This window comes from Onychostruthus taczanowskii, unplaced genomic scaffold (assembly GCF_017590055.1).
Source record: "Onychostruthus taczanowskii isolate IOZ18803 unplaced genomic scaffold, ASM1759005v1 scaffold10, whole genome shotgun sequence".
Lineage (NCBI taxonomy): Eukaryota > Metazoa > Chordata > Aves > Passeriformes > Passeridae > Onychostruthus > Onychostruthus taczanowskii.
In genome coordinates, this window is record NW_024496526.1 from 2,027,390 (window position 1) to 2,047,837 (window position 20,448).

A 20,448-nucleotide genomic window follows, 5' to 3' on the forward strand; every position below is an offset into this window, starting at 1 on the left:
TGTGGCTCCTGGTGTTGTCCTGAGGCTCCTGATGCTTTGCCTGCCTGTGTCAGTCACAGGGAGCAGTGGCTGGAGTGTGATCAGTGGGAGGCTCCTGCCAGGCACTGGGCTGAGAAATCTGTGTTGAAAGAACTGACAGGCTCGTGTTGAGGCTGAGCCCAGCAGTTAATTGGTGATGAAGCAGCTCCTGCTGAGCACCTGCCTGTCTGATGTGGGACCTGCTGAAATATATGAAAAATACATAATTATTTGGCCATTATCACCTGGAGAAGACAGAAGTCCACACATGAGTCATCTTTCCAGTGAGTTTCTCACACTTACTGACAGCTGTCATGCACAACTTACTCATGGATCCAAGGAATTTAAACAAGGGCCTTTTGTTTTTGCAGTTTCCTTTGCCTCCTTTACCTCTTTTATTCTCCTTCTGTTTCTTGGTGCTGTTCATGGAATTAATCCATCTTCCTGCAGTTCTGTGCCAAGGTATGGATTTATGAGCTATGACTCCTCAAAGATTGTGTCTTATTTTTCTGCTTTGTAAAAAGATTCAGCACAGTTAATTCACTTTTACCCTGTTTCTAAGATGGAATCATTTTGGATGTTTAGACACAAAATCTATTAGAACTTTGGCTGATCTAAGAAACCAAATTTTCAGGGGTTTTTCAGATTTGGGGGTTGAAATTCTCTCTGGATTATAAATGAATGCCTCTCTTTTAAGGACAGCACAGGCTAATACAGTTCAAAAAGGTGGTTTTGGAATTAGCTTATGTAATGCCAGAATAACTTGGCAATTTCCTTCAGCATTTGCCTTTTCCCTGGAGAGAATGTGCTTATTCTTTCTTGTGCTTCTCAGAGGACACCCCAGAAGAACTTTCCTCTTCAGCTGCTTTCTCCTAAGGTATTTTCAGACTGTTTTTGTGCTGCTTGTGTGTAATCTCAGCTGAGGAGTGCCATGAAGTGCTGGACTCGGGGATGAGGATGTTCTTAGCCACTCAGTCTTTTATCTTTGGTGTGGGATTGCTTAAACTGCTTTTCTTTTCATCATGATGGAGTTACCAAAGGCATGTAGAGATAGAACAAGGGGGAATGGGTTCAGACTGGAGGAGGAGAGGTTTAGATGGGATATTGGGAAGGAATTGTTCCCTGGCAGGGTGGGCAGGCCCTGGCACAGGGTGCCCAGAGCAGCTGTGGCTGCCCCTGGATCCCTGGCAGTGCCCAAGGCCAGGCTGGACAGGGCTTGGAGCAGCCTGGGATGGTGGAAGGTGTCCCTGCCATGGCAGGAGGTAGAATGGGATGAGCTGTGAGATCCTTTCCAAGCCAAACCATTCCATGATTGATTCTGTGGATTATCAGTAAACAGTCCTTCATGATTAATCATGCAATTCCAAATAAACAGACTGTGTTGTGACTTACCCTTTGCAACCTGTCCATCCAAATAAAATCCCCTTTTCATTAAACTCTTTTTAGCAGAGCTTCTGAATATGCATATAATAATAAATAGGGATATCTGAGTTCTGCTCCACTCTGGGTCTGTGCTTTTTGCACTGAACTAAATTCACCATTCCCACTGTGACAGCTGTTTGCTGCAATAGCCAGCACAAGGTTAACATGAAAAGCAGATGGTTACAGTCTTTGATCTTTTAACTAATGTGCATTTGAATTATGACTGCTTTAAACATTTTACAAGTGCCAGGAGAGCACTTCTGGTGCAGCATTGCTGGACTGTGTGGAATGTCAGATGTAAAAGTAAGCACAGGCTGCTGAATTGTTGGTTGCTTCTATTTTGGCATTTAGTTCGGTGTGCAAGGGTGACAGTGTTGGTGCACTGAGACACAAAAATCAGTGGGGAAATGTGGAAAAAATTAGAGCAGGGGGAAGGGAATGCACAGAACGAGAAGGGGCAGTGGAGCGTAGGAGGAAAGGACAAAGAAATTATTGGCTGAGAAATGATGATCACAGAAGGGAGAAGCTGGAGATAGAAGGTGGGAGGGTGTGTGGAGAGTGCATTAGGGAAGATGAAAAGGTTCTGTGTGCATTTATTCCACTGAAATAAAATTCTGCAGTCCCCTGGCAATACCATGGCAACTGCCCTGATGCAGGTCATGCCTGCCTGCTCCTGGGCTCTGTTGATACTCTCTCCCATTAAAGCTGTGGGAGAACTTTTTGGGAAGTACAAACAATTGAGATCAGTTCAATTATCTCAGTCAGATCAACTCAGTGCTCAAAGATCTGTGTTTTCATAGGGATTATCTGGATATCTGACGTGCCAGGTGGGTGACAAACTTGCCTTAGGATCCCAGATTTGGGGCTATTTGACTCACAGCTTCAAGTTCTTCATGTCTGACACACTCCAGAGCTCATTTTATCACAGAGAGCAAAAAAGATCAAACAAGAGATTATTGAATCCCAAATCACCTATAGACTTTTCTGAGCAATGATAAAAATTCATATTCTGCTTCTAGCAGTCCCTGAAGGGTAAAGAGGTTCCTTGTGCCTCAGGGCTTGGTGCTGTGGTTGGATATGAACCCCCTGAAAAGATTTCTCAGTCTGGTTCTTTCTTGTTGCTGTTATAAATTTGTGCTAATTCTTTTATAAATTAAATAGTCTGCATTTGGGGAAGGAACACAGAGAGGATGTGCTGAGTTTTGCAGGGTGAGTTTGTCATGACAGCAGCTGTTTCTGTGAAGCATGAGATGTAACAGCTCTCACTGACAGCATGGCTTGGAAATCCATGGATAACTGTCACAAAGAGAAATCAGAACTCTCTGATCTCTAATAAATTCAATTCTTAACTTGTCTTACTGAATTTCTTGTGCAGTGACTCCAGTGGAGAAGAAGCAATGCATGAGAACAGTCTCCAGTGCATTCCAAAGTGCTGCCTTGTAGGTTTTAAATCTTCTCTTTATGCAGCTTCATTTGGGAAGAAGATGAATAAATGTGTGGTTCATGTTATGGTCTTCCTGCCTTCCCTGCATTATCCTTTTGAATATTCACAAAGACTTTAGATATCTGATTTATGTAACAGAAATCACTTGAAATTCACTCAGAATAGGAGACAATCAGATTACTTGAAACAGCACTGATCAAGAAGATCAATTTATATTTTTCCCCAGAGATCAACATTTAAATCGTTGAGAAACATTTAAACAGGTTGAAAGAAAAAAGCTAAAATAACTCTTAATTTAGGACTGATGTTTGGTGCTTTGCACCAAATGACATAAGTAGATAGTGTTAAAATGCTGTACAGGAAATTGAGGAGGTTTATGCTCTGCTGCAGGAACTTAGTGGGGAAAAGGAGCTGTGAGAGTGGCATTTTGATTTGCATAAACATGCATAATCTGATCAGGTGCAAAACAGTGAGGTCTGAGTCTTTCAATAGGAAAATAATTCTCAGTTTTCTGACTGTGTGAGAGCAATTCCTCATTGAGTTCTGTGAGATGTGGAAGTGGAACACTGTGCACGTGTGAGAGGTGCCCCTCTGAGATAAATGTCCTGGCAGCAGCCTTGGCAGGGGCTGGCAGGGGCAGTCAGTGCCCTGTGCAGTCCCTGCCCTCTCCTCCCAGAGCTCTGGGATCCTTTGGAGAGGATTCTAATGTTGGGATAACCCATGGGCCCAGCTCTGCATTTCAGCAGCTTTGCAGCAGGGTCAAACATGAGGACCAAGGAAAGTAAGAAATCTCAGGACAAACTGCACCCCTTTCTGCCTGGGGGCTGGGATCATATTTATTTTGCTGAAAATCCAGTTCCATTCCCATTTGGACTTCCCTTGTGCTTGATGCAGTTCCAAAATCAGTGGAAACCTCCATTGTAGGACACCACATTGTGAGACTCCCCTGATTTTTTTTTAAATTTGCTGACCTGTGAGTCTGAGTCTCCTCCTCAGGCTTTTTTTTCATCTGTGAGAGGACTGAGGAGGAACCTGCCCTGTGAAGCAGGGTCTGAGTGCCCTTGGCAGTGCCACACTCCCTGGAAATCCCTGCTGGTGGCCACCTTCTGCTGGGAAACTCCAGAGAGTGCATCCTGCATCTCAGTTCCTGCTCAGCCACCAGCGTGTTTGAACCAACAGCTCCAGTTTCTTACTCCATGGAGTAAACTGTAGTGGAGCTCTGCTGTGTCCCTGCCATTCCACAGAGGAGAGCAGAGCTATGGAAACCAGAGGAGCAGGAGGTGTGAGGTGAAACCTGCTGGTGTTGGCCATTGCTTAGAAACTATTTACCTGTTCTTTTGTGTTAAAGAACCCAAGCCTGATGGATGAACAGTCCTAGAAGCAGTGCAAGTCACTCACCTGCACTTCCTTCTCCAACCCACCCCAAGGAGATGTTTGAAAATAGTTTTATTCCAGTCATTTTAGGAGTGGGTACAGGATTGTCCTGGGGAGCAGGAAGTAGGAGTGCAAATGTTTTCAAGCTGGAGAAATGGTAAAAAACAGGTCTGTGGTTCCTATGCTTGGGCTCTGACAAGAGTTGGAGAGGCTGGATGGTGCTGCCACTTCATTTGGGTGGGAGATCAGGAATGAACTGAAGTGCGAGTCAGCCCCCTTTTGAAGATGCTCTTGTTGTGAGAAATGGGGGCTGTACTGAGCTAATTATCTCAAGATAGAAGGCAGCAGAGTCCATTATCAGTTCCTGGAACCCTCAAGTTCACCAACAACAGCTGCCCTTTAATATGGTAAACACTCTCCTTGAAAAGCCTGAGCAATCCTGACCCCCTTGAACACTTGAGCTTTGTGCCACAGGCAGAGATAATTCAGGAGTTGGAGTCTGGCAGGGATGAGGCAGTGACTGCTCTGTGGTGCTGAACAAGACTCTGCTGTGCCTCCCAGCTTCCAATCAGTGTTAATTTGGATGATGATTTCTTCAGGCACTGCAAACTGACCCCAGAATTGTACATTAATTCAAATAAATTACACATCCAAACAGTATCACTTGTAAGCTCGCTACAATAAAGATGTAATCCATGAAGGGAATGTTCAATGAGCTGTTATTGAGTCATTAGAATTCATCCCTTCCACAAAAGCAAATAGGAGAAATGGAGAGTTGTCATTAGGGGAAATTTGCATTGTATGTAATGCTGAATACAGAACACGTCTGATACACAGGATAAAGTCCATCTTCTGTCATGTTATTTCAAGTAGTAATGAACTTGTCTGTGTTATTGCTGACTTGAAGCTTCTTGTATGAAAGGATTTTGACTGGAAAATTCTAGAAAATGTTAGTGTGGAACTCTTTTTTAACTTCTTTCCTTAGTTCTGTTTAGATTTCTCTCAGTGCTGGCAGTGATGTAAAGGCCTGTGCCCTGCCCTGCTCTCAAGCAGCCTGTCCCAGTGCCTTCCCAATGCTTGTGTCTGCTGTGTCTGCACAGTGCTCCTGAGCTGTGCCTTGCCAGGGGCACTCACACAATCCTCAGCAGAGAGCTCAGTGCTGTTTCCTTGGATGTTCTGCTCCCTTGGCTCTGGCCTGTGGTTCCTGGATGGGTCAGGAGTATTTCTGACATCACAGAATGGTTTGGGCTGGGGGTCCCTTAGAGCTCATCCAGGGCCCTGGGCAAGGACGCCTGCACAGCCCAGGGTGCTCCAGCCTGGTCTGGAACCCAGCACAGCACAGCAGTGCAAAGGATTTGGGAGGGAAAGTTTTGAGCTGGGCTTTGCATGTTGTCTTTTGGGGTTTTTTTAATAGAAAACCAGTCAACTAAATCACTTTTAAACCTGCTTTCTTGGTCACTGACTGACACATTCATTCTGTCCCAAGCAAGGTCAGCTGTGACATCAGACTTTATCCAAGGACAGAGATTGCAGCCTTTTGAGGGCATTCCAATAGAAAACATGTACTGTGCACAGTAAAATGGGCAGAAAGGTTTTATATTACATCAAAAGTCACTCCAGAATCGTGCCAGGGGGAGAACTACTGGATTCAATGAGTAAATTACTCATTTACTGTGTGAGGATACGAGGGGAGAGCTTAGAGAGAGGCAAAGAAAGCTCACACAGAGCATGAGCTGGCTCAGGTCAGCAAACACATCCCACAGGGTGAGAACAAACAATTTCCAAGCTGCCATTGCTCACCCTGAATGATCTCCTGTTGAGTTCCCAGAGGGAAGGTAGGGAAGGTGTTGGTGTCCAGGTTATGGAGTGTGCTGTTCCCTTCCAACTCCAGTTCATGTATGGGTATTGCAGGGCTGGAGCTGATGAAGTCACGACTTGCCAAGTAATTCTGGGAGCTTTAGGAAGAAGTGTGTGAGAAATGTTAAACCAGTCTGATTTTAAAACAGTTGCAGTGGGCTGGTTTTGAATGCACTTCACTCTCTGGCTCTGTGCAGCCTGAGCTGGTGTCTCTGAGAGCTGCATTGGTGTAAATCAGCCAAAAATCCCATCTTTTCCTGGCTCTGAAGGCTCTGCTGGACCTTTCCCACACATCCCTGATGGAAGTTTTCCTTCCTAAAGACTTTCCCCAAAACAAAGTCATCATAGCTGGCAATAGGACAAAGGGAAATAGCCTCAGGCTGTGCCAGGGAAGGTTCGGGCTGGATATCAGGGAAAATCTCTTCACAGAAAGGCATGGGGACATGCAGCAGTGGGGTCACCATCCTTGGAAGCATTCAGAAAACATATGTGGCATTTGGAGACATGGTTGGCAAAAAAACCTCTTGATCTCAGAAGTATTTTCCAACCTTAATGATTTTGTGATGCTATGAAAACCCATGCTAGATCTTTTTTAATCTGATAGCTTTCCTTGATGAAACATTAGCCTCACATCAGAAAGCATTTGTGCTTTCCCCCTAATTTTCTTGATGGCATGAAAGATGCTCCATTAATTAACATGTTTGTCCTTGAAAAAAGGAACCTTTCAAGGAACTTCTGAGATGTTTTGATGACTCCTCTTGATAAAAGTGCCCTTTAGTAGTGATCTAACAAGTCTAATTGATTATTTTGATAAATGTGAGTGCTGGAGCTGGTATGCCACAATTTATTAGGAGACCCCACGTTTCTGTAACCCCTGTGGGATCACAGCTGATTCCTCCTCGTGTGTTCCCTACCATGGATGCACTTGTGTTCAGGCACGTGAGATGGGATCCCACTTGTTTTGCCTTGACAAGTAACATTCCAGAGCCTGTTCACAGTGCCCTGTTTCTTGTCAGCATCATCATCATCACCATCATCATCACCATCATTGCCTGCCAGACCTCATTCAAAACCCTATTCACAGCTGAGCAAGCCTGATGGTGGACGTTCATCTGCCCCTCTGTTTCAGGTGGATCTTGTCTCTCTGCCACCATACCTCAGCAGAATAAAAAGGAACAAACCCTTCAGCACTGCAGTCAGATCTGGTCAAACATAGTGAAAGCCATGTTCCCATTCAGAGCAGGAATTTTGGGGGAGGTATTCGGCAGTAGTGCAGCATCCAGGAGACATCATCTCTGCTCGTGGAGAGCAGCTCCAGGTGGGTTGGTACCTCCTGTTTCCATGAACTTCAGTCCCTTTCCCGTTGGCCTTGGCAGATTTCCTGTCATTGAGAGTTGTCACATTCTCATCAGGCTCCTCATGATTTCTCCATCCTTTGTCTCCCTCCTGCTGAAGGAGTGGCCACTCTCTTTTCAAAAGCAGCTGCCTCAGTGTGGCAGGAGCTGATCTCAGGTGCTTTGTTCAGTCACAGAGCGGGGAGCAGCTGCCCAGATGAAGTCGAGGTGAGCTGAGCCCTTCAGTCCAGCAGCAAATTGGTTTCCTTCCTCCGAGGGTACTCCAGAGCAATGTAAATCACTCCAGAAAAAAACCAGAAGGAAACATTGTTTTCCCTTGCCAAGATGAAAATATTAGTGAGAGATTTCTAGGGCTGGGAGAGTGTCTGAGAACAAAAGGAATAGTTAAGGCAGAAATTGAAATGCTTGATCCAAATGCAGAAAGTCAGTGAGCTCCAGTTGTTGTCCTGTGCTTTTGTACTTATTCCCTTCCTATTTCACCCACTCCTCTCCCTTTCCTTTCTGTTCAGTGGTAATTGCATCTGCCAGCTGGCTGCAGGGCACAAATTCTTTATATTAAAAATCCTGCTGGTGTTTAAAAAAAAAAAAAACAACCAAAACTTTGAGGTTAGCTAAAATCTAAAAAAAAAAAAAAAAAAGGAAAAAAAAAAAAAGCTGAGCTGTTTTAAATGGTCAAATACTGCATCATTTTTATTCTTCCTGCTTTTGAGCTCTCAGACTTGCTGCTTTGCAATCTCAGGGACGGAGTTGTCTTCAGTCTCGTGATTTCTCATTAATTCCAGCTTGATGTTATGGTTTAACCCAAAACTCAGGAACATCATAAAGGACAGGGATGAGGGACTGGCAGTCAGGTGGCTTATCTAAATCCTAAATCCTGGCTCACTGGCCTCGAGGCAACCACTGGGTCAGTGGCAGAGCAAGTTGTCTGTGGGTCTCCTGCTGGGGGATGTTCTCAATGGTCTCTGTTTAAAAACAAAATCACCCCAACCACCCCTCCCAGCCCAGAGCCTGCACACTGGAACCCAAAACTGTTTTACTTGTGCAGAGAGCAATAGATCAGAGCATATTAAAACATTCTGACACAATTTATTGCAAAGACTTTCATAGTCAGGTGGAAAACAATCTGCTTTGCTGTTGAAGAAGACAGAGTATCTGAATTGTCATTCCAACTCCATTCTACAAAAAGCATTTCTCTGGTGTGCTGGGCAAGTAACATTTCTGTAACAACAGAAAATGGGTGTGAAAAACAGCCCAGTTGATTGTAAACATAGGTGGAACTTATTTGATTTAGATTCTTTGTGTGTCACAGAAGGTCTCTGCATTTGCTGCTGCTCCTGTGTGGGCTCTGTGTGTCACCAAGGGAGGGTGGGGACATCACTGGTGACTGAGGACAGCCTTGCTCTGAGAGCAGGGACAGGTCAATAGCAGTGAGAACTCGTTCTGAGCTGCTGGGAGGAACCTTCTGCAGCCTTTGGCCTCTCAGCCAGTGGGACAGGCAGGCTGATCAGTCTCTCCCTTGGAGATCTTTAGGAGCCAAGAAGCTCCAGCCCTGAGTGCTGGGGTCTGATCCCACTGCTGGTCCTGCTTGGAGCAGCAGCTTGGGCTGGGACTTTGGAAGGTCCCTTGGAGCCAGGGTTGTTCAGAGGGTCTCAGTGTCAGCCCTGCTTTGCTGCCCATTTCCCTCAGCTCTTGGCAAAAATTACTGCTTTGGGCAGATTTGCACCCAGGAGAGGCTGCTTAATGTACAAAGGCAGAGAATTTCCATCTGGCTGTCCCTGAAGCAGGATTTTCAGCCCCAGTGATCCCTGGTACCCTGAAAGCCCTGGGAGTCTCTGAAGGGGCAGGTTTGTTTGCCTTTTGTGTTAATTAGTACTTAAATTGTGTTGATCTGACACTGTGATTGCCCGGTGGGAGCTGCCACTTCATTTGATAACATTCACTCGCAGAGGATGACCCAGAGAGGGTTTGCCTGCTGCAGCTCCTGCTCTTTGGTTACTGCAGAGTCTGAACAGGGGGTTAAATAGTGTTTCCTTCCCATCCAGCATCCCGGGGCACTCAGGCTGTCCCTGCATGAGCACAGGGACACATCTGTGTTTTTATGGAGCTGTCACCTGTCACTGCAGGGAAATGTGACACTTGAGCAGCCCTGGTACCACACCATGTGTTCCAGGAGCACCTGCATGTTCCAGTCCATCAGCCCCAGCTCCTGTGCCTGCCACAGCTCAGGAGCCCTGGGTCACACACAGGTGCCCAGCCTCAAACAGAAACACAGCTCTGATCAGCACAGGCTGGGCTGCCATAAATCACATCTGCTAAGGTGGTGTCACTGTGGAAGGTGGGACCTGCAGCTTTGATGATTGCAGGCACTCAAAACCTTTCAAACATTAAGTGATAAATTCTGGTTACTTTCTAGATTTTTGAATTGCCATCCCTTCTGCCCCATCTTTGAAGATGTCACTTGCTAAGGACAGTCAGCAGCAGTTCACTGATGCTCTCCTGGTTCTCACTGGTTTGGAGCTGCCCTTTTAAAACATTTTCTGTCACTGCAGTTTTTGATGAGCTTCTGCAGGATGTGGCAGGGATGGAGCCAGGGGCTGATTTGGATGGGAGGATGCACAGGCTCAGCAGCTCCCTTGGGCTGACAGTGGCATTTGACCAGCCGTGCATCAAGTTATTCAGAAACCTAAACCAGCAGAAAAACAACATTTTTCCTGCCAGTTAAGTGTCTGGGCTGCCTTGCAATGAGATCAGCTGAGCTGCTGGCAGCAGCACAGGTGAAAGGCTGGAGGAAGGGGAAAAGTGGCTCATTTGTATGGGTAAACATTCTTTTGGCCCTCATTTCTCTCATAGTTTAAGTTCATAAACCCCATCTTCTTCACCCTGCAGTTTCCCCAGCGTCCCATCCTCCAGTCAGGACCTTGGCTAGGCACATGCTGAGCTGCACTGGAGAATTTGCCTGCCTTCACTTTGTTTTGCTGGGTTAGTTTGCAGCAGGTTCCTTTTGTGTCACTGCACAAGTGCTTTTCTCAGAGCTGGAGAGTGGGAGAAGGGAAGGAGCAGGGAGCAGGGCAGGGGAGCTCTTATTTGTCTAAACTGGAATTGCAGCTTCAGCTGTCGTGGTGTGTGCCTGGAATTGCAGTGCCAGGCTGTGATTATGTCTGGGCTGATTGTTCCACTGCTCTGTGAACACTGTAAATGTTCTTCCTGGGTTATGAGTTTGTCCCCATGACATTTGGGAAATGTCCTTTTCTTTTCATCCTGGTTTTTCCTTTTTTGCCATCTGCACAGTGAGGGCTGCAGCAGGCAGTGGGTCTGGGATCCAGGTGGGGGATGATCCCTCGTGTATCCATCTGTCCTAGGGACAGAGCAGGGGGAGCTGCCTTGGGAATGGGGGCAGGGGATTATTTCAATCTCTGACCATATTTAAACTTTAGGGTTGGCTGAGAGGAAGAGATAAAGAAAAAGATTACAGCAATTGTGAGGCTGAGTGAGGAAATACTGTGACTTCCTGATGCAGAGGGAGGCCTTGGAATGACAAAAGGAAACACTGTTGGCTGGAGACCTCTGAAAATTTTGCGTCAGGTCCATGCACAATTTTCAATTTTCATAATTTTTGGAAAGGCTTTGCTGGCACTGAGAGGGTGGAGAGTGTTAATCATGAAGAAGGAAATCCTAAAGAAGAGCAGTTTCCTCCACAGAGTATTTCAGATGTTCTGAGTCTGCATGAAATGAGTTACATGCTTGTGTCTTTCCCTGGCTTGTTTCTGCAGGAATTAGCTTCTCCCTGCAGAACACAGCCATCAGTTTGGAGATTGCAGCAGTCCTGTTGCTGCTGCAGGGTCTCATTCCATGGCATTTGCCATCCTGACTTTTCTGCTTTATCCCCCTGACACTGTCACACCTGCTTCAGTTTTCAGGGTTCTTCCTTTGGTCCCAAGGATCCATTAGCAACACTCCTGTCTCTGCTGGCACTGAGAGTTTGTGGAGCAGACAGTTTGTGTCACTGTCCAAAGCAGATTTTGGATTTATTTCCTTGAGAGAGCCATTGAGCTGTGTTTCTCACCAGCTACAGGTGACACACCACTTCCACTTGGGAACATCTTCCTGCAAGCTTTTCCAGAATGAGTTTCATTTCCCAGGACAGGTATTTGTGCCAAGTTGTGTGGGACCATTCCAGTCTGTCCCCAGGCCTGTATTTCCAGCAGCTTCCTCCTGTGCTGGGTGGGCCTTGGGGGTTCCTTTCTCAGCCTCCATACTTGTGGAAACACACTTCCACCTGGAAGTGTCAAGAGCTTGTGCTCCATTCCACATTTCATGCTCTTCTTACTTTTTCCCTCTGTCCCATGGATATTCCAGCTGAGTGCAGTTTCCTTCCACAAGTGCACTGTAAGTGTGGAGGTCTGATCACATCAGAGCAACTGGTGCTTTTAATGAGAATCATATTTTACACAGAAAAATCAAAGGCTCAGAAAAATCTTATTTCAGTGTACAATTAATTGGCTTTCATTTGCCTGACTGGAATTGAAGAGACTAAAATTAGCAAAATTTGTGGCTAAATCTTCTATCAGCTGTTGCCACCTGTTCTTTTTGTGGGTTCTGGCTGTGCCTGATTCTGTGCATTCATATTTTACCTACTCTGTCATGTTTTGTTTGCTCTTCACCATTAGCATTATCCAAATTTAGGCTAAATGTCATTAAAAATGGGCTAGAAAGGTCCCATTCTGTGACTTTGTAGTGTCACTGACCTTCATTTGGTTGTTTCTCTTTGCAGCAGAGTGGTATAATAAATAATGGCTGTAATTTCCCAGCTCATTGATAGGGTTGTTTGTTCCAATTTGGTTTGGAGCTTGGAAAGGTGTGGATTCTTTCTGGTTTGGATCTGTGATAGGAAGTGCAGTCATTTCACAAACCATTCTGGTGTTTAATGGACTATTGGCTGAAAACTACTACCAAAGTCTGCTTTTCAAAACAACAGCAGGGATGGAGACAAATAAACTAATTTTCCATGGGAAAAGTGATGTTTTACCCAGTGGGGATGTGAGGTTGAATTTCAGTGCACTGCTTGACCTGGGCTTTATATCCTGACCCTCCATGTTTCAAATCAGACCTGTTTTCCCATAAACCAGGGAATTTTCTGGCATTTTCTAGTCCCATTCTCCCTGTGGCAGCTTTCCCAAGGCAGCTCTTTCCTCCTCTTGCAGGAAGCAGCCAACATGCTACGTCTGATTCAGAACAGGCTGAAGGAGGAGGAGCAGCACCTGCTCAAGAGTGGAGGTGAGTGAGTGGGATTGCCTTCACCTCTTGTGGTAGCAGAGGAGTTCTAAGTGCTGGCTGCTCCATGGGGAAGTGTCCACTTCCAAGGGGATGTGGGGTGATGACAGAGCCAGCAGGCTGGGGCTGAACCAGCAGAATCATGACAGCTTTAAAGGACAGCAGGGAAATGTTCCTCTGGGAATGTTCCTCTGGGAATGTTCCTCTGTGGGATGTTCCTCTGGGCATGTTCTGTGGAATGTTCCTCTGTGGAATGTTCCTCTGTGGAATGTTCCTGTGGGAAATGTTCTGGAAAATGTTCCTCTGGGAATGTTCCCCAGAGCAGCTTTAGGCTTCATTTTAGTGCTCCCAGCCCTGCCTGGGGGCACAGACCTGTCCCAGCAGCAGGGGATTGCAGGATGGAGAGAGACTTGGACAGAGGATTCTTCTCAGCCCAGTGCTTCATGGAGGTGAGTGGTCCTGCTGGCTGTGCCTCATCACGCACGTGCTGGGCTGTCCTGCAAAACCAGACTGTCCTTTCTGGCCCACTTTGGTTCTGTGTTCAGAATGATGCTTTTTGACACATCAGAACTTTCCCAGATGAAAACTCACAGCTAAAAATACTCTCTACTATCATCAAGCTTCTCAACAGGATCCACATTTGCATCCCTGCGTTTCTTTGATTTTAATGTACCTGCAGAATGGGAATGCAATTAAAATTTGGGGTTTTTTTTTTTTTTTTTCCCTGAACTATTTCTTAATTAGGATCAGAAGGGAATTAATGACCTCTTGAGACTGTGGAAAGCTCACAAACCAGATACTGCTCTTTTTGAGCCAAACACCAGCCACAACTTCATCATGAACTACCCCTGGGAATTTAACATTACAGTCTGTGCATTTTTATTTGATCTTGGAGAAAATAGGAAGAAAGTTAGTTCTCAGGATCAGAGGGAGAGTTCATGAAAGCTGAAATTGAGTAAAAACATAAAAGTTGCACTTCACAGTTTGTTTGGTGGCTGAGATTTTCAGAGCAAACTCATGAAAGAGGAAATTCACTGATTTCTGCCCATCTTTGATCTCATATCAGTGAGGTAAAGAGTGAAGAATTTTAAGCTGAAATATAGGATTTGTAATGTAAATTACAAGAATGTGGAATTATTTCAAGGATTTATTTGAATGAAAAAGTCCAAGTCCTGCTGTCTTGAGAATTTTTGGGGTAAAAAAGTTCAACAGCAGGTGGACATCACTCACCAGTAATTGGCAGTGTGAGGTATGACATGAAAATTTGCTGCCCTGCTTTGTCCTTGTCTGTGGATTTTCAACTGGAAAACTGTTCTGTCACTTTCCATCTCTGAAATAAAGGGAACTTTGCCTTTTAGTGACTGATTAAACTGCCACCTAGGAATGTGATCATTACTTTTAATGACCTCAAATATTACCATAATACATCTTAATTCAAGTACCAAATTGTCATAATTAGCATTTATTCTAGTGAGAAGAGCACCAGGATCCTGCTTTCCAGAGTTGCCTCATTTATTGCCTGTCCCATCACCTTGGCAAATCATCTCATCTCTGTCAGCTTCACCCTGCTTTGTCTGTGAAACTCTGCAGGGATGGAGCTGAGACAGGGAATTTGGCTCTTCAGGGCTGTTTCCAGTCAGGAGCACAGAAGTTAATTAATGGAATGTTGTAAAGCTCCCCAAGACCTCAGTCTGCTCACACTTAACAGCCTGGGCTCTACCCTTAGAGCAGACCTCCCCCTCCTCTCATTATTAATTAAAAGCTGCCCTTTGAACAATTCAAACCCAAGAGATTTGCTGTGGTGAGAGAATGCAGGAGTTGGTGTCTTCCATGGCACAGTTTGTGTACAGAGCAGCTGAGTTAATCCTCCTCACAGGGAAAATACACATTTGGCACAAGAGGAAACAAAGACAGAGCAGCAGGATGGGCTCAGCACCTCTGAGCAGCTTTGCCTGCCCAGCCTCTCCAGGGTTAATCCTGCAGCTCACAGCAGAAGCAGGGATGGAGACGCCTGAGGGGTGCAGAGCATTCCCAGGGACCTGCAGCTGGATCTGGCAGTGATTTTCTCAGGCCTGCTGAGAGCACGGTGGGGAAATGCTGAGAGGGGCTGCCCTGAGCACTTGAGCCTTTCAGCTGGTGCATTCTGGTGCTGCCTGCTCCTGAGGGACAGCGTGCCCTGGAAGGAGCCAGTGACAGGGAGGAGTGGAGGAGGCCTTCACCAGGAGAAACGTCTTTGTGAAGCAGGTTTTTGGAGGTAGGAATATTTCATAGGATCCCAGACTGCTTTGGGTGGGAGGGGGCTTAAAGCTCATCCCATTCCAGCCTCTGCCATGGCAGGGACACCTTCCACTGTCCCAGGCTGCTCCAAGCCCCATCCAGCCTGGCCTTGGGCACTGCCAGGGATCCAGGGGCAGCCACAGCTGCTCTGGGCACCCTGTGCCAGGGCCTGCCCTCCCTCACAGGGAAGAATTTCCTCCCAATTTCTTGTCTAAATCGACCTTCCTTCAGTTTAAAACCATCACTCTTTGTCCTGTCAGCACAGACCCTCCTGAATACTTCATTATTCCACTTTACATCTTCAAGTAATGCCCCCACACAAAGCAAGGTGATTTTATCCAAAGTTTTATTCCATCTTCAGTTTGTTTGGAAACTTAGGACTTTGTTGTCTGGGCCTTCCACCCAGCAGACACCAGGATGGTTGAAGTGGGCCCTGCTCTGCCTTGGTCTTGCTCAGCTTCTGGAGATGGAGGGATGAGCTCCTCCTCTGCTTAGTGCAGGCTGGGCAGGCTGGCCTGGGCCTCCCCCTGTCCCAGGGCTCCCTGCATGGTCCTGCAGTGTTGGCGTAGGGAGTGAGCTGCCTTGGCACAGGTTCATTGCTTCCCTCCTCAGGGGCTGCAGGGCAGGGTCTGTCCCTGTGGTGACACTGCTCCTGGGAGCTGCACAGCACTTAATGAGGCTGCCAACAGCCTGAGCTGTGGGTGGTGATAAATTTGTTGCATTAATTGATAAAAGTCAGCATCCTCTCTGCCCTGTGAGCTCTGTTACTCTCACCTACCCACAGCACTGATCAGCTCTCATTGTCTGGGTCCTCTGACCTTATCTCCTGCTAATTTGGTAAGAAGGGTTCCAAATTAACACTTCGTTTCTCTCTGCAATGAAGCTGCAGGAGTTTTGGACAGCTCTCAGTTGAGTTTCAGCCTGAGAAGCCTAAATTGTGTTTCTCATAAAGGAGAGCTGTGGGATGCAGGTTGAGTTGTGCAGCTCTGTGTTAAGAATAAAAAACGTCCATGGATATGGGACTCACATCAGGTTGAGTTGTGCAGCTCTGTGTTAAGAATAAAAAAAGGTCTATGGATATGGCACTCACACAAAACTGGCAAAATTGTTTAGTGTTATTGATCAACAGTCTGTTTCTTTTTTTCTTTTTGTTTTGCTTCCACACGTTGCAAATCAGCTTTCCTCTCTGACAGAGCAACTCCATAAAACCGCTGCACTGAAAAAAAACCCAAAAAAACCACAACAAATCAACACTAAATTGTCTGAAATGCTGTTGTTAAACAACATAAAGATTTTGAACTCTTGCTACAGATCGGGCTCTGAGTATTATCTGCCTGATGAAAGTGCACATAAGTATTTGCAACAGTATAAAAATGTCTTTTGTGCTGAGCAGAGAGGAAGTTGCTGTTATCTTTCTAATCTTTGCTTGGCAGAAGATGCTCTTGGAGAGGCTGATCCAGGCAGTGACATCTCACACATCTGCTGCCCCTGTGCCACATCCAGGTCTGCTGCCATGGAACAAATCCAATTGCCTGAAACTCAGGGCTTGGTTCCCTTGTTGGTGGCAGAGTGACACAACAGTGCATCAGACACTGCTTGGAAGTGCCACATCCAGGTCTGCTGCCATGGAACAAATCCAATTGCCTGAAACTCAGGGCTTGGTTCCCTTGTTGGTGGCAGTGACACAACAGTGTATCAGACACTGCTTGGAGGAAGGCTGGAGATAGCTCTGCTGTCAGGTGTGGGTACTGGATGCTCTGGGACTGGATTGTGTGAGAGGAGAGGCCAGGGAAAGTCACTGACCGCAGCAGAAATTCAGTTTATTTCCTCAGGTTTATCCAAAATTGCAAAAACTTTGTTGAGCGAAAAGGAGCAACTTGGAATGGTTCTAGACTGAAATATTTTTCAGACTCTTCATCTCACTGCGTTTACAGATCTTTCTTTTTTCAATGCATTTTCTCACATTCTTCAGGAGCTTTTTACAAATTTAAAAGAAGACAATGCAGAATCACAAGATCCCAGAGTGGTTTGTGTTGGAAGGGACCTTAAAACTCATCCGGTCCCACCCCCTGCCATGGCAGGGACACCTTCCACTGTCCCAGGCTGCTCCAAGCCCTGTCCAGCCTGGCCTTGGACACTGCCAGGGATCCAGGGACACCCACAGCTGCTCTGGGCACCCTGTGCCAGGGCCTGCCCATCCTGCCAGGGAACAATTCCTTCCCAATATCCCATCCAGCCCTGCCCTCTGGCAGTGGGAAGCCATTCCCTGTCTCTCCATCCCTTGTCCAAAGTCTCTCTTCACCTTTCTTGTAGGAATAGATATGAACTGTATTTTTTAGAAAGTAAAATATTTTGTTTTGAAAGTATAAAAACAGAAATGCTTTGAATTTTTCAAGATATTTCCTTCATTTCTTTTGGCCAATGCTGTGCCCAGGATTAATTTAAATATGGGAAAGTATTTGCTGTAAAACTGAAATTTTCAGTGACTCTGCCACTTTTGGTTGTGCTGCTCCAGTCAGTCCCCCCTGCATCCTCTTGCTTGGTCTGTGGAATGAATAAACATGGATTTTCCCTGGCATTTGGAAATCTGCACTGCTTTAACCTAGTTCAGCAATAACCACAGGATGTAACTGATGCTCCTGGGTGCACCCTTTCTGCTCCAGGGCTGATGCTTTAAAATCTGCCAGCAGATAAACAAAAAGCCCCATTGAGCAGCTGTGGGATTGGAGAGGTGACTCCTGGATGAATCCTGGATGCTGTTGCTGGTGCCTGGGCCATCCATCTTCTTGTAGGAGACACTTGGAACTGGTCCACAGGAGCTTTGTGTGATGCTTGTTGGGTAATTGCAAATTCATGACTTAATTTAATAGTGCTTGGATGGATTTTTGGCTTGTAAGACTGTTAGAAATAGTTCTGGTCACCAAATATGACCTCTTGATCAAATGGGCCCAAAAATAACCTAACTGCTCACTCCTGGTCAGACTCCAAATCCCAGCTTAAGTGGAATTTGTCATCCTGAGTTAATTTAAATTATTTCAAGTGGCTGACACCTAATGGTTCCCCAGGCAGTGGTTAATCATCCTCATTGATAAATTGGGAGTTTGGATTCTGTGGAAGACCAGGCTGGATGGACTTGGAGCCTGGGTTAGGGGGAGGTGTCCCTGCCCATGGCAGGGCTGGAATGGGATGAGTTTAAAGTCCCTTGCAACCCAAATTATTCCATAATTCTGTGACCTTAAATTGACCATGCAAGGTAAATAAGTGCACTTAGAGCTACCTCTGCAACCTTGTTGTTGCTGTGTGTTGCTGTTACTGCCCAGTTATTGGCTGCACAGCTCTGACCATCCCAAGTTTTCCATGGAATTCCTAGGAGTTGCTCACATCTGGACCTTGCTCAGTAGCTCTCAGTACCTGGCTGAATTCTTCTTAGGGATGGGATGAGAGATCTCAGTTTTGTGCTGAGGACAAAGGATGTTCCCTCCAGATATTTTCCTGTCCAAGCCTTTCTTTCCCTTCAGCCTGCAGAGCTGTGGGTTTAGGAGTGTGGTGGCTGATCCAGAGCCTGGTGCTGTGGGTTTGGTGTGACAGCAGGAGGGGTTTGGCTGAGCTGAGGCTTTCAGTGGGCCCTGCTTCACTCTGCTTCAGCACATCAAAAACCCCAATCCCACCCCCTTTGGTTTTTGTTGTTCCTTAGTTCATGCTGTTTGTTCCCTGGGTTTCATTTGGGATCAAGTGGCTGTCAGCTGCCCATTTGATTGTTCTCATGATGTTTTCTCTCCCAAACCAGCATCCTGCTGGGTGCAGTAATTGCTGTGGAGCCAGTGCCTGTGTTTGCAAGGCAGTGATTTTCTGATGAAGTTGGACACACTGCACAGCACTTACAGCTAATTCCAGGGCATATCAATAAACAATGGCCACTGTGCTCATTATCCTCACCACAGTAACTTCTTATTTTACAGCTGGATACCTTTACTTGAATATTGATGCAAACTAACAAATCTGCAATGAAATCACTGCTAAGTTATTAAATCATGGAGCTTTTCCTTCAAGCATTGCAAATTACCAGAAATTAAATCATTTCAATGTAGTATTATCTGTCCAGGTATCAGCTCTGGCTTTTTTCTGGGGCAGTGGGAACAGGAACAAAAATCCCACCTTTGGAGATCAGTGGAACCAGGATGTATTTTTTGTGGCTAGACAGCTTTAAAAGAAACTAATTTAGTTGACTGAAACCCATCTTTATGAAATAGAAATGTTGAAATGAAAGGCAAGTGGGGTTTAAAAATCCCACTATATCCTCTCTGAGGCTGATCTTTGGAGTGTTTCTGTGCAGCAGAGGCATTCACAGCAGTGGGGAGATGGGCCCAGCACAATTTACAGACTTGTTCTGCTGATTACCTTTTCATTATAAAAATACAAGAGCTGCTTAAAACCTCAGTCTGAAGCTTCTGGAAGCTGCCAGCTTGGCCTCAACTGGGGCACATGGATTGCTGAATAATAATAAATAAGTCTGTTGTGAGAATTCCAATAATCCTCATGTAAACCCATATAAATCTCATAAGCCAGCTCCATTCCGTGGGTTCTGTACTCCATGTACGAGCACGTGGTAATTAGTGGTGCTGTGGCTGATTATCTTCATTGCCTTATGCTGATCCTGAGAAAAATCTGGTTTTTTCGTAAGGAATGTTCCTTGTCTCCTCAAAATTGATGGTAGTTGTCTGTGCAGTGGTACACAAATGAGATTGTGGCTTCTTCTAGGGCAATAAGTCTTTTTGCATGTTGTTAAATGAAACTTCCTGAACTGTCACTTTTTATGAATGCCAAGAATATTTTGGTGAGAGCTGGGCACACTGGGTGTAGAGTGAAGGGTTGGTGTGGGACACTGCCTAGGACAGCTCACACTGGGCTGGGCTGGTCTTTGATTGAATCCTGATAAAAAGCCTGTACTTAGCTTCTCTTGTATATTTGGATAATTTCTTAGCACTGTGCACTGGTTCTGTGTCCTTGGGATTTGGGCTCAGCACAGTTCAGCTCAGCTGGTAACTCAGATTGTACATGGGCAGAGCTGGGCTTGGAAACAGCAACCCTTGGGCTGAACTGGAGCAGTATATTTGGTTTTGGGGAGTGAAAAAGGTGCTTGATGTCGTTTCAAGAGGGAGCAGGAGGCTTGAAGGCAGGAATTTTGGAATTGCTGAATTTGCAGCTGTCACTTCTCTGATCTCTGGCACGAGTTCACTGCAGTGATGCTCTGAGCTGGGCTCTGTGCTCCAGGACTGCAGCCAGGCTGGGCAAGGAAAACCCAAACTCTGCCATGGATCCATAACAGGATTTATCTCAAAGTCACAACTCAGCAGGAAAAGTGCTGTATTGTGGTTTTTGGGAAGAAACTCTTCCCTGGGAGGTTGGGCAGGCCTGGCAGTGCCCAAGGCC

The 20,448-nt window shown here is 45.9% G+C and overlaps 1 protein-coding gene across 2 annotated transcripts in view; it reads left to right on the top strand.

Annotated features, from left to right (window-relative positions):
- The window catches only part of CLUAP1 (clusterin associated protein 1), a 56,442-nt gene that overhangs the window by 24,060 nt on the left and 11,934 nt on the right, over positions 1 to 20,448 (top strand). For both annotated transcript variants that reach the window (XM_041406174.1, XM_041406183.1), the window contains exon 9: positions 12,672 to 12,744. In XM_041406174.1, the coding sequence (XP_041262108.1) occupies positions 12,672 to 12,744 (73 nt within the window). The remainder of the gene's footprint in view (positions 1 to 12,671; positions 12,745 to 20,448) is intronic.